We start from the raw sequence: 14,831 nt of genomic DNA, 5'->3' as shown, positions 1-14,831 counted from the left end.
AGGGTGGATGGGAGTAAGGAGTGAAGGCGAAACAGACACGGATCAAAACTCTGAGGTACTGACAGGTAGCTGCCCTTGGGATGACTGCTCCTTTATTTGCTGTTAATGAATTTTGCGCCTCTTGTGTGACCCTGGTTGTCACCCCATCCCTAAGGTTCAGTTTTGATTCCCCTCTGGGAGGGGTGAGTGACCTGAGGTGGTTTCTTCACAAGCTACGGTAGGCACCCACAGTGTTGTCAAAGAGTTTCGTGTTGGGGAAATGTCCAGCTTTGTCCAAGAGGAAGTAGAATCGTCGGCCTTTGACCTTCAGAGGCAACATGGCAGGGACTTCACCCCGGTGGGCCATGCAGGATACTTGGTTCAAGGGCACTGTAAAATGGGCACCCCAGCCAAAGGGGGCATGAGTGGTGAGGGTTACTTGCTTCCCTCCAGCCTGCAGCATCACTGAGCGCACAGAGCGGAGGGAAAAGAGAAGACCAGCACCAAGTACCAGAGTACCTGCAGGAAGAGCAAAGATGGGGGTTTTCCCTGGAGAGCTAAGAAGCAACCCTTACAGTGTGCCCCCGAATAAAAAAAAAAACTTGTGATGATAGTAACATTTACTGAGCTCCTCTTATATCCCGATCATGTATTAGTCATTCCTCCCAACAGCCTTAATAGATGTTCATCCCCATTTTAAAACAGGGTCCAGAGTGTAAGTACTAACTCGCTCAAGGTCACAGAGTGAGAGGCAGACTTCAGCCTGAACCTGTATGAGGGCTTGGCGCTCGCGGACGTCCAACTCCAGTGTTACCACACACCCATGAGGGTGGCCTGCCCATCCTGGAGGGTCGGGAGCCCCTTAGTCTTCTTGCCCAAGCAGAAAGGATTGTGCCCGCCCTCCTCGACCCATACCGGGAAGGCAGCCCACACCTTACCGATGGCGCCGCAGCCGACGGCAAGGCCGTAGCGCCAGAGCGCGGAGCGCAGGTCCAGGCGGCCGCGGCCTGGGGACTCGGCGTCTGGAGGCCGAGTGGGGGCCGGGGGTCGGGCCAAGGCGGCAATGGCTAAGGAAGTCCAGAAGACGCCCTGGCCAGCGCAGAACAGCCCGAGGACGGCGAAGAAGCGACCTCCTTCGTGCTCGAAGAGCAGCACGTCCCGTGGCGGGGCCGCGTCATGCAGGGCCCGGCGCGCGGGCAGGGACTGCAGCGTTGAGAACAGCCGCACAACACACCACCGCCCCGCAGCCGCCATGGCCCTGAGCGGCGCCGCTTCCGGGGCGGGACTTCCTGCCGCTGGCCCCGCCCCGCCCCCTCGGAGTCCATCTGTCAGCCCCAGGCGAGGCGAGGCGAGGCGAGGCGAGCCGAGCCCCGGCCTCCGCCCCGGCCTCGGCCCCGCCCGCGCTTGGGCAAGGCTAAAATAACCCAGCACACTCGACACAAAATACAATATCACTCTTTATCTTAAAAAGTAGGGAGGATCCTGGGGTTAAGTACACAAAGCACCTAAGTCCTTCGGGTAGTTTAGTGTCAGTTCTACAAAGTAAGCTTTGGCTTCCTGGCACCAGGGAGGCTCAATCTTCCCGAAGTCTTCCAGAAGGCAGGTGAGGAGAGGGATCCAGCAGCACCCCCTCCTCGGTCACAGTCACAGGGTGGCCTTGGGGCCGGAGAGGAGACATCACTACATCCAAGGGTTATTTACAGGGATCTTCTGGGGCATGACTATGGGTCACTTTATGAACGCCACTTCTGGGATCTCGCCTTTGGCCTTAGAAAAAAATAAAAGGTCAGTAGAGCCAGGTGGCCCATGCCCGCGTCCCAAGCCTACTTGACCCTCTTGAAGGCCTGGAAATCTCTTTTCGCCACCTATTCCCAAATCTTACCTTGAGATGAGTAAAGGCCTGGGCAGATCTGGTGTAGTCCCAGTTGTTGTCCTGAAGGCACCTGGAGTAGGGCAGGAACAGGCACCCCATGAGAACCAAAACGCAGTCACCCTGATCACTAAATGCCACTTCAACATCCACTCTATGGAAACACTCACCAACAGTTACATACATTCTTGCACTCTTTATACAAAGGAAAAATGAGTAAAAATCCATCTATCAATGGTCTTTTGAATACAAAGAAATATTAAATAGCTATCTATTTCTATTAAATAGCTAACAGAAATGACACTAAGGTGAGTTTTATACTAATAGGGAAAGATGTTCATGGGATAAGTAAAGTAAGTTGCAGAACAGTATAAAAGAGGGACTTCATTTTGACTTTAAATGTTATGCTAATGTATGCATAGAGAAAATGTTTTTATGGACCATCTTTTTTTTTTTTTTTAAAGTAATAAAAAAAGTTCTGGTTTAAAAATTTTAGGGGCACTCATTATTCACCACCAGCCCTACCCCAGTTTACCCTTATTCCTTCCTACACATGCCCAGTACTCACTTCTGGGACCACTCAAGGTTCATGCCAGACTGGGTGGAGAATGCCTGCAGCATCTCCTGCTGCTCCGGGGAGAGGGTGGGCACTGGGCTGGAAGACGGCGTGGGTGCAGGCATGGCAAAGGCCCTCCGGGTCTCATCGGGGCCGGCATTCCGCACAAACAGCTCATCGTTTACGATGCACAACCTTGGGGACAAAAAGCACCTGAGACGGCTGGACAGACAGACAGGTGACCTCATCCTCCCAACATCATTCCTATTCTCACTTGACACTCAGATCCTTTCAATACCCACGAGGTCCCTTTATCATTTCCTCCCTTTCCCATGGACTCCATGTATGGGATTATCTACCAAACACACGAGAATTATACGTTCTCCCCCAACCCTCATTTATCTTCACAACAGACTTAGGAAGTGAATATTGTTAAACCACTTTTCAAATGAGGAAACTTGCCCTTAGCTAGAAGTAGTGGAGCCAGGATGAAAACCCCAGACAGCTGGACTCCAGAGCCAAGCTCGTCACCACTATGTGACCCTCCTCTGATCCCCCCCTGCCTTTCTGAATGTCTGAATATACCCAGAGGACCGACTCTACCCTCCCCAATTTTCACAGTGGTGGCCATGGATTGGGACTGGGACCCCAAACGGTAAGTCACACACTCACCCTGAATTGCTGGCAGGAACAGCGACGAACGTCCGGGTAAAGGCTCGCAAAGAGTCCCGAGATTTTCCATCCACTGCAATGATACCAATGGTGACAACCTGTCAGAGTCACTCATGTTTTATGTTTTCAAACAGCTTCTCAAAAATCATGGTCTTATTTGATACAAAGAACCCTAAGTGAGCCAGACAGGGATGATTATGTGTGCACAGGGGAGCACAGTGGGGAGGAGTATCAGAGGTCAGGGAGGACAGTAATAATAACAACACTGTCATCCCACTAGTGGAGTGTGTGTGTGCCAGGCCCTGTGTCAAGCATTTTATACATCACTTCATTTACTCCCCACAACACTATGAGATGGCTATTACTAACCCCCTTCCTTTCACAAATAAAGACTCAGGCTCAGAGGTAATGTAAATTGCCCACAGACACAGGGGACCAAAGTTGGGATGGAAGCTCAGACCTGCCTGACTCCAAAGTCTGTGTCCTTCTAATCCTCAGGCTTTTCCCATATCCCAGACAGGAAAAGACAGGTGGAGAGGGTAGGCTTGGGGGGCAGAATGAGAGAAGGAGGTCAGGGAAGGAGAGAGAAGAGAAGGCAGCTGGGAAGCTAAGAGTGCCGAGAACGACTGGCTGGGAAAGGGGCCACTCTGCAAACTCGGGGCCCCAAAGATCCCCACCTTCTTTGAAGACTCCATTGACAGAAAAACACAGCAACGTGCTCTGGAAGAGAAGCAGCAGCATCAGGTACCCCGTCGGCTCCCAGCCAGAGCCTGCGTCCTCCCTGCCTCTTCGCTGCCCCCTCCCCAATTCCACGCTTCTGCCAAGGAAGACACAGGTGCTTACTGTCTGGGCGCTTATGTCTACCACGAAGGAAGTGACGTCATGCTGAGTTTTGGGCAGCTCATTGAGGAAGGCCACGACGTTGAGACGTGTGTGCTTCAGCAGCCGGAACCGCAGGGCTGTGGGAGGAGCGGCAGCCAAGGTGAGCGGCTGCCACACTCTGAGCCCAGGCTGATTCCTCCCCACCCCCTTCTCCCAACCTGTTCTGCTCACGTCACACACTTACTAGGGTCTTTAAGCTTCTTCACATTCCTACTATCCTTGAAGTACTCAGCTAAGTTGCTTCTGTGGGGAACAAGAGAAAAAGGAGGCAGTGGTCAGAGCGGTGTAGCTGCTGCACGTGCTGGCCTGTCTTTGCTGAGCAACTCTGGTCCTGGGCAGGTTCTGGAGGTGACACTCACCGGGCAGGGTTCTGGGGGGTGAAAGGAATACTCAGGGAGCAGCAGGCCCCATCGTGGTAGGCATCCAGGAGCCGCTGCCGGTCCCCGGAGTCATATATCGCATAGTACCTATGAGGAAAACAAAAGGGAAAGTCTGAGCTCCACAGTCTGGGGCCACACAGGGACCGACAGCTCCCGAGAGTGAGCTGTGCTGGGGCTGGCCCACCTCTCCCCAGCCTGAGGGGAGCCGAGACACTTACTGCTGCAAGAAGTGCAGGACCAGATTCTTCAGGGTCTCTGTTCCAAAGTAGCTTCCCTGGAATCAAAGAGATTTTAGGAGCACGTAACCAGGACTCTCCTCCCAACGTGAGCGCTAACTCTGTGCCCCCAGCCGCGCCCCCCTCCACTCACCTTGCAGGGCGGTAACACTGTAGGGGCTTCAACGTCAAAGGCAATCGGTGGGGGTAACTCATGGCCGTCCTGCAGAAAGGAAGTGACAGCCGACGATATAAACCAGACAGAAAAGGCCGGATAAGCACTCAGATGGGAGAACTAAGAGCGAGGGGTCACAGGTCAAGTGTAAAAGAGAAATGGCAAGGGTTCATGAATCCTGATAGATGCAACTTTTGTCTACAGGTGTTTTTCTGGGAAGAATGATTATATTTTCAGCGACTGTGAAGCTGGGGAGATCCCAGCTGGGAGAAGGATGTCAGATCTCATTGTTCTACCAGCCCTTCAACCCTCCCTCAAAGGTCCTCAATAAAATGGCTTGATTCTCCCTACCCCGCCACCAGGGAAAAAAAAAAAAAAAAAGGATTAGAGACTTTGTCAGATTCTCAAAGGGCTCTATGTCCCCAGATTAGTGATCATACAAACATGTTAGGCAAGACTTTGAGGGTGCGAGATGCTATGCTCCTCAGAAGAGAATGAAAAAAGTTAGGTACTTACCAGGCGTAATAATTTGGGAAATCGCTCTCGAACGGCGCTGTCAAGAACGGGACAGAAGTGAGTGATGTTTCAGAGCCACCGTGCCTCCTGGGCTGCTCTAGGGGCAAATACACCAATGCCCGAGGGACAGCCCATCCCATCCTCCTTGTCCTCACTCTTTCCTGGCCTCTGAGCTCCAGGAAAAACGGCCCCAACTCCCCACCTCTGCTGGGGCACCCAGGAATGACTGCCTCGGAGGACGACTCTCTCCTCTCTGCCTGCCTCTGAGTGCGCCGCTGAGCAGCACTCCCAGCCCAGGCTTTAAGCCAGGACCTCCTTTCCCTCCCTGTCCCCCTTACCTTCCACCTACTCACCTGTGCAGCCCCCAGGAGGAGGGAATGGGGTGGGAGCCCAGGGGCTCCGCTGCCTCAACAGGTATCCATCACTTCTGCCAGGTCTGGCCGTGGCCAAGACCAGAACACACCACAGAAATGGCACAGGATGTTGGGGCAGGGAGATGAGCAAGGCAGGGCTCAGGAGGAGATGAGGCCAAGGAAGAAGAGAGGGGACGAAAAGGAGAAGAGAGAGAAAAGGTAGGAGAGGAAGGAGCAAAGGAGAGCTGGGGGAGATACTGGCGAGGAGAGAGAAAAAGGAAAGAGAAAGCAAAGAAGAAGCGAAAGCACTACACGGCAAGAGTCATTTAGAAAGAAGAGGGAGAACAAAGGGAAGAAGGCACCTGACACAGCCCTTTCTTTCAGCCCCCTCTTCCCTGTGATCCAAGGAGGAAATGGGAAACAAATCCTTGCTGTGGCGAGAGGGCAGCTGCTATTGGCCAGGTCTCTGTCTGCCACCTGGGTTCCGATCTGAGCTGGGCGTGGGAAGCGAAGCAGCCATGGGGGCAGGAGACCTCCCTCAGAAGGGGTGAGGGTTCAGGCCCCTGCAAAGTTGGGGGGGGTGAGGGTCTGTGCCCCACCTCTGTTGGCCCCCAAGGTCTCTCCTGATGGCCCCTCTGCGACTGTGCCTGTCTTAGGTTGTTCCTTCCCTGAGGAATCTTACCCGTCTCTGGCTAACCAGCCATCCTCCGGGGCCAAGCAGGGTGATGTGAGGTGTGCGAGTGAGCGAGGGGCAGCGCCCCCAGAGAGGGTCAGTTCTCTGTCTCCTTGGTAGCCTAGGCCCCCGTGGCCTCCACGCCCAGCACCTGCCTTGGGATTCCCTCGCCAACTGGCGGGGCCCCGGCTCTGGCCACACGTCTTAGGGAACCCAGGTTCCTCCTCCAGCGAAGGCCCGGCTTACAGCTTCGGGCAAGAGAGACCGACCGCATGGCACCGGCTACCAGGAGGCCTCAACCGCAGCGTGGGCAGGAGAGCGCCGGCAATAGCCTTGGGCACGGAGGTTGTGAGACGAGAGCCCCTCTTGGCAAAAGGGCAAGGGGGGCCGTTGCAGGACAGAGGAAGGAAGAACTTAACTTCCATCAGCAGGAAGTCCCAGGGCGGGAGGGCTTTCTCTGCCCAGGGATACCAGGCTCTTGGCTCAAAGCAACTCCATGTATGGGGCATAACATACAAGATGACCCCTAGTCATGGTAAAAAAGGGACATGCTCCTCTTGAAACAAAAGGGTAGGGGGAGTGTAGAAAAGGCTGTGTTCAGGAAGGGAGGAGAAAGGCCACAGAACCAGCAGACAGGCAGACAGGTGAGAAGAAAGGAAAGGAGGCCTGGGGCAAAGCTGGGTGTCACGGACAGACAAAAGGGAGGAGCACATGATCCTCCCCAAGGCCAGGTGGTTCCAGCTCAGGGCTGCGCATCTCCTGCAGACGGGCACTGGTCAGGGTGCATCAGCTCAGCCTCCCAGGGGGTGAAGGTCCCCAGGAGGGGAGACAGAGGTTAACACTGACCTGATGTAGGTGGACTGGTCTCGAAAGGTATCACACAGGGTGTTTTCTTCAAGCCACAGCTCTTCTAGCTTCAGCCCTTTTATCTTGTCCAACTCCCGCTCAGACTTCAGCTGCAAAGGATGGGGAGAAAAGGCGGGAAAGACATGCTGGTGAAGGGAGCCAACTAGGTTCCTCCCACCCCCAAGCCCCACCTCACCCCTTAAGTGCCCTCCCTCACCTCTTGCTGCCACCAGGCAAGCTCTCTCCACCCTCTGCCCACCCCGTCCAAAACACAAACAGGCTGTCAATCTCACCTCATTTCCAGAAAGATTGAGGATCTTTAGATTGGGTGCTTTCTGCACAATGCTGGACAAGTCATCCAGCCTGTACAGCTTGTTATTGCTCAAGTTTAAGGACAACAGCTGTGGGAAGAGAAGAATTTAAAGGGAGCACCAGCAGCAAGGGAATTTGAAACAAACCTGCCTCCCAACCCCATCCTATCTATCTGTCTATCCCACCCTGCTTCCTCCCACCTAGTGGGACAAAGGCCTCACCTCAGGGATGTTCTCTTCAATGATTCGCAGGGTGGCTGCCATACAGCTTCTACGATTCAGGACAACATCAATGTTCTGAGCCACCAAATCTTCAGGAAGGAAAGGGAAGTCTGAGAGGGCTTGCCCAGGCCAGCGTTCCCACCAAACCAGTCTCAAACGTTCGCTGCCTGACAGATCGCCCTCTGCCTCCACCAATCTAAGAATTACTGCTATCAACTGTACCTGGGTCTGAACGGAGGCCCTTGAGGTCAAGTGCTTGTTGGGAGCCATCGTATCGTTTGCTCATGATCAGCTACAGAGGAAGACAAAGGATTCAGCGGTCACTGGAGTTGCGTGTGGGCGTGGGGGGAGGGTGAGAACTGGCAGGATGCGGGTGGAAGCACCCATCCCTTGAGGCTGCTTCACCTTTAGCTGCTCTACTTGTTCTGGCTTCAGTTCATTCTGCACAGTATGGGGTGGAGGAGAGGAGTTGATGATGATAGATATCTGCAGGGGAGACACGCATGGGCACGGTGAACTCCAGGGAGGCCTAAGCCCCAGGACCAAGACCCAGTCCGTGCCCTGAGCACCAATCCCCACCCCCAACCAAGCCAGGCCCTTCACACACACCCTGCGGTTCTCCCGATCCAAAATCTTATAGTTGACAGCCTTCAATGCAGAGGCAGTACTGGCATCCTCAACAAAAAACTGGGCCCGTGTGTTTTCATAGTGAAACTGCAAGAAGAGAAAACAACAGCATTGGACTTGGGAGCCCAGAGCACCCCCGTGCAGCTGGTACCTCCACCCGCTCCTTGGTCCCCAGCCACACACTTGGGCCTTCTCTTACCTCAATGGGAGTGAAAGGGACACTGCACTTGCTCTGAATCATGCTCAGGAGCCATGACTTGTCGTATTTCCTGCCATAAGGAATCTAGATGAGAGAAAGAGAAGAGAAGGGAACAGCACATAACTAATACTGAACAGCAGACCCACTCTAGTTCTCCTTTCGTATCATCTGCCAAGCTCTAAAAGACTTTCTGAAGAAACGGTCAATTAAAGGTTTTCTGGAGGGACTTCTCTGGTGGTCCAGTGGTTAAGACTCCTCGCTCCCAATGCTGGGGGCCCAGGTTCGATCTCTGGTCAGGGAACTAGATCCCGCATGCCACATCTAAGACCCGGTGCAACCAAATAAATATTAAAAAAAAAAAAGCTTTCTGGGAATTCGGTGGTGGTCCGGGTTCAATCCCTGGTGGGGGAACTAAGAAGATCCCACAAGCTGCGCGGTGTGGCCAAAAAAAAGGTTTTCTACTCAAGCCAAACACGAACTCCTTAACCTCCTTTCTGTCCATTTATACTTACTATTCCTCAAAAGATTCAAATGGTTTGATTCTAAAAGTTCCAAGACATCATTTATAACCTGCCTGCCCCTGAGAGAACTCAAGGGACCCCCAGCTCCACACTCGGCTTGAGTCAGATGGCGACATGTGGAGAGGTCACTCCACCTCCCAACCGCAGTTACCACACTTCCCGTTAGATGGCCTCCCCACCCTACCTGTCCCCTTCTCCTTTTCTGAACCTGCTCTTAGGTGTCCTAAGATATTGATTCTTAGAAGAAAGAATGGTTACCTGATTGTGGAGTTCACAGCTGAGAACACTGATTTTTTAATGTGAAAAGTAAACACCTTAACTCTGAGCCCAGCCCCCTAGCTCCCCTGCACCAGGTACTTTCCAAGATACTCACTGTAATCTTAAACCAGTTCTTTGAGGTCCCATCCTGGCTGGTGCCAGCCCCTCCCCTCTCTGGAGCAGCTCGATCTCTCCGCAGAGGCACAGTAACATGAATTCGAGACCGCTCGTGCCAACTCTCACCCCGACGGTTGGGTCGTGCAGCATAGGGGTTGCTGTGGGGAGGGAGAGAATAAAACACTCACAGAGGTTAGGAATGTCTTCTCAAAGACCTTCCTGCACTGTTACCAGGACCACAACTAAGACTGCTCAACCATTAAGCGGGTCCTGGCATTTCTCTCTCTTCCAGGTGGGAAGAGAAATGACACGGACAGTAAGAGGGCTACATGAATGAGGGGGTCGATAAATTCAAACCAGATCAATTGGTCACTTACTATCGTACTCGGGGAACATCCTGGGCATCACTCATCGCCACATCTCTGTCATCTTCCTCCAGGCGGGAACACCGAACGACAGGACCTCCTCTTCCAGACCTCCGGCTCCCCTCACCATACTTCCACCGGAAAGGGCCCCGGCCTTTCTTTCTTCTTTGAGGGAAACTAACTCGATCATCGTGCTCTGGGGTTGGGAACAGAACATAAATGAGAAAACACATCACTGGTTCAGCTACCTAGCTTGGCAACCACAGCATCCGGCACGCCACACTATCAGATGAGCTACACAATCACTACAGAGACCACCTCCGTGCAAACTCTTCTGCCTGTCCAGGGAAGGAACCCTCTTCGTGGGATGGCAGCATCAGGGGAAAATGACTGGAAAACTGTGTAAAGTCTTTAGAAAAATGAAGCAGAAACTGGAACTACAGAAAGGAGAAGCAGAATGTGGAAGTGCGAGTGTCCCAAGTTGAACTGGATACAACTCAGAGCCCCTGAAAGTCACCTGAAGTCTGCTTTTCTCAGCCTCCCAAATCTACTTAATCCCACTCAAAATTTTTTCTAAATTATTTATTTATTTATTTTTGGTTGTGTTGGGTCTTCGTTTCTGTGCGAGGGCTTTCTCTAGTTGCGGCGAGTGGGGGCCCCTCTTCATCGCGGTGCGCGGGCCTCTCACTATCGCAGCCTCTCCCGTTGCGGAGCACAGGCTCCAGATGCGCAGGCTCATTAGCTGTGGCTCACGGGCCCAGTTACTCCGCGGCATGTGGGATCTTCCCAGACCAGGGCTCGAACCCGTGTCCCCTGCATTGGCAGGCAGACTCTTACCACTGCGCCACCAGGGAAGCCCTGGTTATCCATTTTAAATAGAGCAGTGTGTACACATCAATCCCAAACTCCCTAACTATCCCTGCCCCCCACCCTTCCCCCCTAGTAACCATAAGTTCATTCCCTAAGTCTACCCTCACTGAAAATTTGATCAGTGACCTCTCACATCTTGGAAAGCCAATCACAATAATTACATCAGCACTCAGTAAACAATACTTCTTTTGCCTACATAGCACAGACATCAGTTACAAATATGACCAATTTAAGGGCTTCTTTTAAGTCTTGTTCTCTCTTCAAAAAACTAAAACTAGAGCTACCATATGATCCAGCAATTCCACTCGTGGTTATACATCTGGAAAAAACAAAAAATACTAACTCAAAAAGATACATGCATAAATTAGGAGGTTGGGATTAACATATACACACTACTATATATAAAACAGATAATCAACAAGAACCTACCATATAGCACAGGAAGCTCTACTCAAAACTCTGTAATAACCTATATGGGAAAAGAATCTGAAACATAGATATATGTATAACTAAATCACTTTGCTGTACACCTGAAACTAACACAACATTGTAAATCAACTATATGCTAATGTAAAATAAAAATTAAAAAAAAGGAAAACATCAAAACTAAGAAAAAGGGAAGAATACATATAAGCTTCACTTGTTTTTTTTTAATCTTTTAATTTTTATTGGAGTTTAATTGCTTTACAATGCTGTGTTAGTTTCTACTGTACAGCAAAGTGAATCAGCTATATGTATACATATATCCCCTCTTTTTTGGATTTCCTTCCCATTTAGGTAACCACAGAGCACTGAGTAGAGTTCCCTGTGTTATATACCATATGAGCTTCACTTGTGTTCAGGGGGGAAAAATAAAGATACATGCATCCCAATGTTCATAGCAGCACTATTTACAGTGGCCAAGATATGGAAGCAACCCAAGTGTCCATCAAGAGACTAATGGATAAAGTAGATGTGGTGTATATATATATATATATATATATATATATATATATATATACACAACGGAATACTACTCAGTCATAAAAAAGAATGAAATCTTGCCACTGCAACACCATGAATGGACTTGGAGGGTATTATGCTTAGTGAAATAAGTCAGACAGAAAAAGACAATTATTGTATGATAGCACCTACATGTGGAATCTAAAAAATAAAACAAATATATTCAGCAAAACAGAAACAGTCTCACAGATACGGATAACAAACTAGTGGTTACCACTGGGGAGATGGAAGTGGGGAGGGGCAAGATAAGGTTATGGGATTAAGAGATACAAACTACTAAATATACAATGGATAAGCAACAAGGATATATTGTACAGCATGGGCAGTGACAGCCATTACTTTGTAATAACTTTTAATGGAATCAAATTTATCAAATACTGAATCACTATGTCATACACCTGAAACTAACATAATATTGTAAATCAACCTTACTAAAAAAACTAAATAAATAAAATTCTTGTTCTTAAACTGCCACTCTGAAGTGAATGTGGAAGTGTTAGTGACCCAAGTGTAACTGGACACAACTCAGACTCCCTGAAAGTCACCTGAGATCAGCTGTCAGCCCACCCAAATCTACTTAATCCCAAGGTGACCTCTCTCACATCTCGGAAAACCAATCACAATGATTATATTAGCTTCCAGTAAACAATACCTCTATTGCCTATACAGTACAAACATCAGTTACAAATATGACCAATTTAAGAGCTTCTTTTGAACGTTTTATTCTCAAACTGCCACTCTGAAGTTTAGGGAGTGAGCTCTTTGTTTCCTTGGTCAGAAATGCCTCTTAACTCAGGAGCCAACTCCTAAATTCAGGTTCTAGTGGCAGCTAGGGTGCTTCACCAAGGGTCCTCAAATGTTCTCCAGGAATATGATCCTCTGAATCCTGGTGGGTAGGAATGGCTTCTTAAAAAAGACGCATGATTCCCCCAAAAAGGTCTGTCTAATGAGTAGTACTCTGCAAACAATGAACCTCAAGAAATGACCCTAGGGAAAAAATAATAAATGATAGAAAGCGCAGCTAACGTTCATTGAGGGCCTTCTCCAATGCCAGGCACTATGCTCCAGGCACTTGACACGAACAATCTCGTTTTAACGCACACACGGAGACAAACTCAGGAGGTAGGTACTGTTTCTATCCTCATTAAAGGGGTGGAAAATCAGGCCTAAGTGTTCAACTCACTCAAGATTGGCAAGGCCAACTCAGGATTGAAACCTCGGCTGTCGTGTGCTCTTAACCACTACTCTGGACTAAAACCCAATGTAGTGTTCGGACTAGAACATCGAGTTAGTGTGTAGGTCTAAAATATTAAGCCAAAGCCGCAGCGGGGTTGGGGGGAGGGGGCAAGACCGACTGGACGCGCGGTAGAAAATAGGGCACTGGCAGCCCAAGAGCAGGGCACCGACTCACATTAAAGAGTCTGGTAGCCAAACTGAACTGACAGGTATCAACCACCCACAAAGTTCAAAGGAATCTCGTCACCCCGCTGCCGAGCCACCGGCTTCGAGCCGCAGGTGCTCGCAACGCCAGGATTCCGGAGTTAACAAGCCGGGCACCCACCCTCAAGTTCAGCCAGGCCCCCGGGCTGCCTCGCCCCGGGCCCGCGTCGCGCAGTGGCCGCTCACCGCGGACGCCGGGCCCCTCGCGGCCTCACGCCCCGGCGCTGCGGCCTAGGCCGGCGCTGCCCAGCTGAGCCCAGATCGTCCCCTCCCCAACCCAAGCGCCGGCACTGACCATTGTACGACTTCCCCTCGTCCGCCATGGCACACCAAGAAAGGGAGGGCTCTGTCGCGGGCCGCGACACAGCTTAACGTCCGAACGCCCAGGCGTTCCAGGCCGAAGTGCTCCTACGCCGGGTGCCACTGCATTTATGCGGCGAGAGCGTCACACGCCGCCGACGTCCTACAATAATAGGCTGAGCCGCTGGGAGATGCGTGTGCGCATCCGACGAGCCGACGCGCCGGGGGCGGGACTTAGCGCTGCACGCCCCGCCCAGCACCTGAGCTCTCGAAGCCCAGAGTTACCACGAGTTCGCCCCGCCCCCTACTTTCATCCGTCCGCCGCTAGACCAGCACCTCAAAGGTAGGCTCTCAAGCAGAGAGCTGGGCGCTACAGCCCAGGATTCCAAGAGGAACAGGGAAGAGGAGCCACAAGAAGGGCTGCGGTGTAATGGGAGACCAGGGCCTTGGAGAGGGAGTGACCGCTCCTAGACCCCTAAGGGGATCCAGCCAGGGCTTAAGTCTCAGCTCAGGCCAGCCCTTTGCCATCTGCATATCTATGCCTCGCTTTCCTCGCCTATAAAAAGAAATAGAAAACTAGAAGGTAAGCTCCAAGAGAACAGGGACTTGACTAATTCATGGCTTTTTTTCTCCAGCACCTGGCTCAGTACCATACCTAGCACATAGCGAGAACTCAACAAATATTTATGAAATAAGCTTCCTATCTATGCGTTCCCCCAAGAAGAGTTGCAGAGTCAAATGAGAAAAACTGCATTTGTCAGGCTTCGTCTTCACAGACCGCCCCACCCACCACCGATGTGCTGTGCTAAACCCACATCGTGGGTCAACTGGGCAGTGAAGATGCAACCAAGACCACCCCCTGAACACAGGCCAAGGGGAGAGGAAATACTAAAACACCAGGCCTAGGAAAGACCTGGGCTCTCCTAGACAAATCCCCCCCAAAGTGCTATGGCCAGCCCAGTGTATGGTGATTGTCCTCGCTATAGCTTGAGCTTCCTTTGGGTGTGTGAAATGGGGGAAATCCGGTGACCTCGGCATGATGTGGTCGTGGGTCCTGCTCAGGACTGACAAGCATATTGACCTCCCTGGAGGGTAGGTGTTCCAGGCAGGTCTCTACTTCATTCTCCTGTGACTGGCTTGGATTTGGTGAGGGGCTTTGAGGGGACCACGAGCCTCAGCTGAAGCTGCGAACAAACAGTTCTCTTCACCTTTCACTCCTGGCAGCAGGCATAACTCCTGCTTCATCCAGCCCAAGGAAAACGTGGGGCCAGCTGGTTGGAGGATGCAGATGAAACAGGTCCGAGTACTTCTGGAGATGGTCCTGGAAGTTGCCACCGATCAGGGACCCACTCTGGGATCCTGCTCCCCCCTTTGAAGGGAAGTTTCCATGCTAATTAAGTGCTGCTGCACTTGGTTATCCCCTGCTGGAGACAGCTTGTGCATGGAGCCCAAAGCCTGGCCCCTTGGGGCCATCAGCCCAAC

General features: G+C 51.4%; 2 protein-coding genes across 3 annotated transcripts; both read right to left on the bottom strand.

Moving 5' to 3' along the window:
- Positions 1-51: 51 nt before the first annotated feature.
- On the bottom strand, positions 52-1,249 carry TMEM223 (transmembrane protein 223). The gene is made up of 2 exons (XM_007174381.2): positions 918-1,249; positions 52-498 (listed from the first exon to the last, which is right to left on the bottom strand). The coding sequence occupies exons 1-2, from the start codon at positions 1,231-1,233 to the stop codon at positions 206-208; spliced, it is 609 nt and encodes a 202-aa protein (XP_007174443.1). The 5' UTR covers positions 1,234-1,249; the 3' UTR covers positions 52-205.
- A 174-nt stretch (positions 1,250-1,423) lies between these two features.
- NXF1 (nuclear RNA export factor 1) lies at positions 1,424-14,786 on the bottom strand. 2 transcript variants are annotated; one of them, XM_057552212.1, is made up of 21 exons: positions 14,558-14,786; positions 9,750-9,933; positions 9,371-9,530; positions 8,477-8,560; positions 8,260-8,364; positions 8,056-8,136; positions 7,873-7,942; positions 7,651-7,739; positions 7,411-7,518; positions 7,118-7,227; positions 5,246-5,282; positions 4,709-4,777; positions 4,558-4,613; positions 4,319-4,426; positions 4,144-4,202; positions 3,921-4,036; positions 3,755-3,797; positions 3,078-3,150; positions 2,418-2,600; positions 1,862-1,922; positions 1,424-1,746 (listed from the first exon to the last, which is right to left on the bottom strand). In XM_057552212.1, exons 1-21 carry the CDS (start codon positions 14,592-14,594, stop codon positions 1,708-1,710), a joined length of 1,872 nt encoding a protein of 623 aa, XP_057408195.1. In that variant the 5' UTR covers positions 14,595-14,786; the 3' UTR covers positions 1,424-1,707. The 2 variants fall into 2 exon arrangements, with proteins under 2 accessions (XP_057408195.1, XP_007174439.2); XM_007174377.3 differs by lacking the exon at positions 14,558-14,786 and adding an exon at positions 13,345-14,481.
- Between the last annotated feature and the right edge of the window lie 45 nt (positions 14,787-14,831).

This window comes from Balaenoptera acutorostrata, chromosome 9, assembly GCF_949987535.1.
Source record: "Balaenoptera acutorostrata chromosome 9, mBalAcu1.1, whole genome shotgun sequence".
Classification (NCBI taxonomy): Eukaryota; Metazoa; Chordata; class Mammalia; order Artiodactyla; family Balaenopteridae; genus Balaenoptera; species Balaenoptera acutorostrata.
The sequence above is the reverse complement of the archived record's forward strand: the minus strand, read 5'-3'. Positions and strand labels throughout refer to the sequence as shown.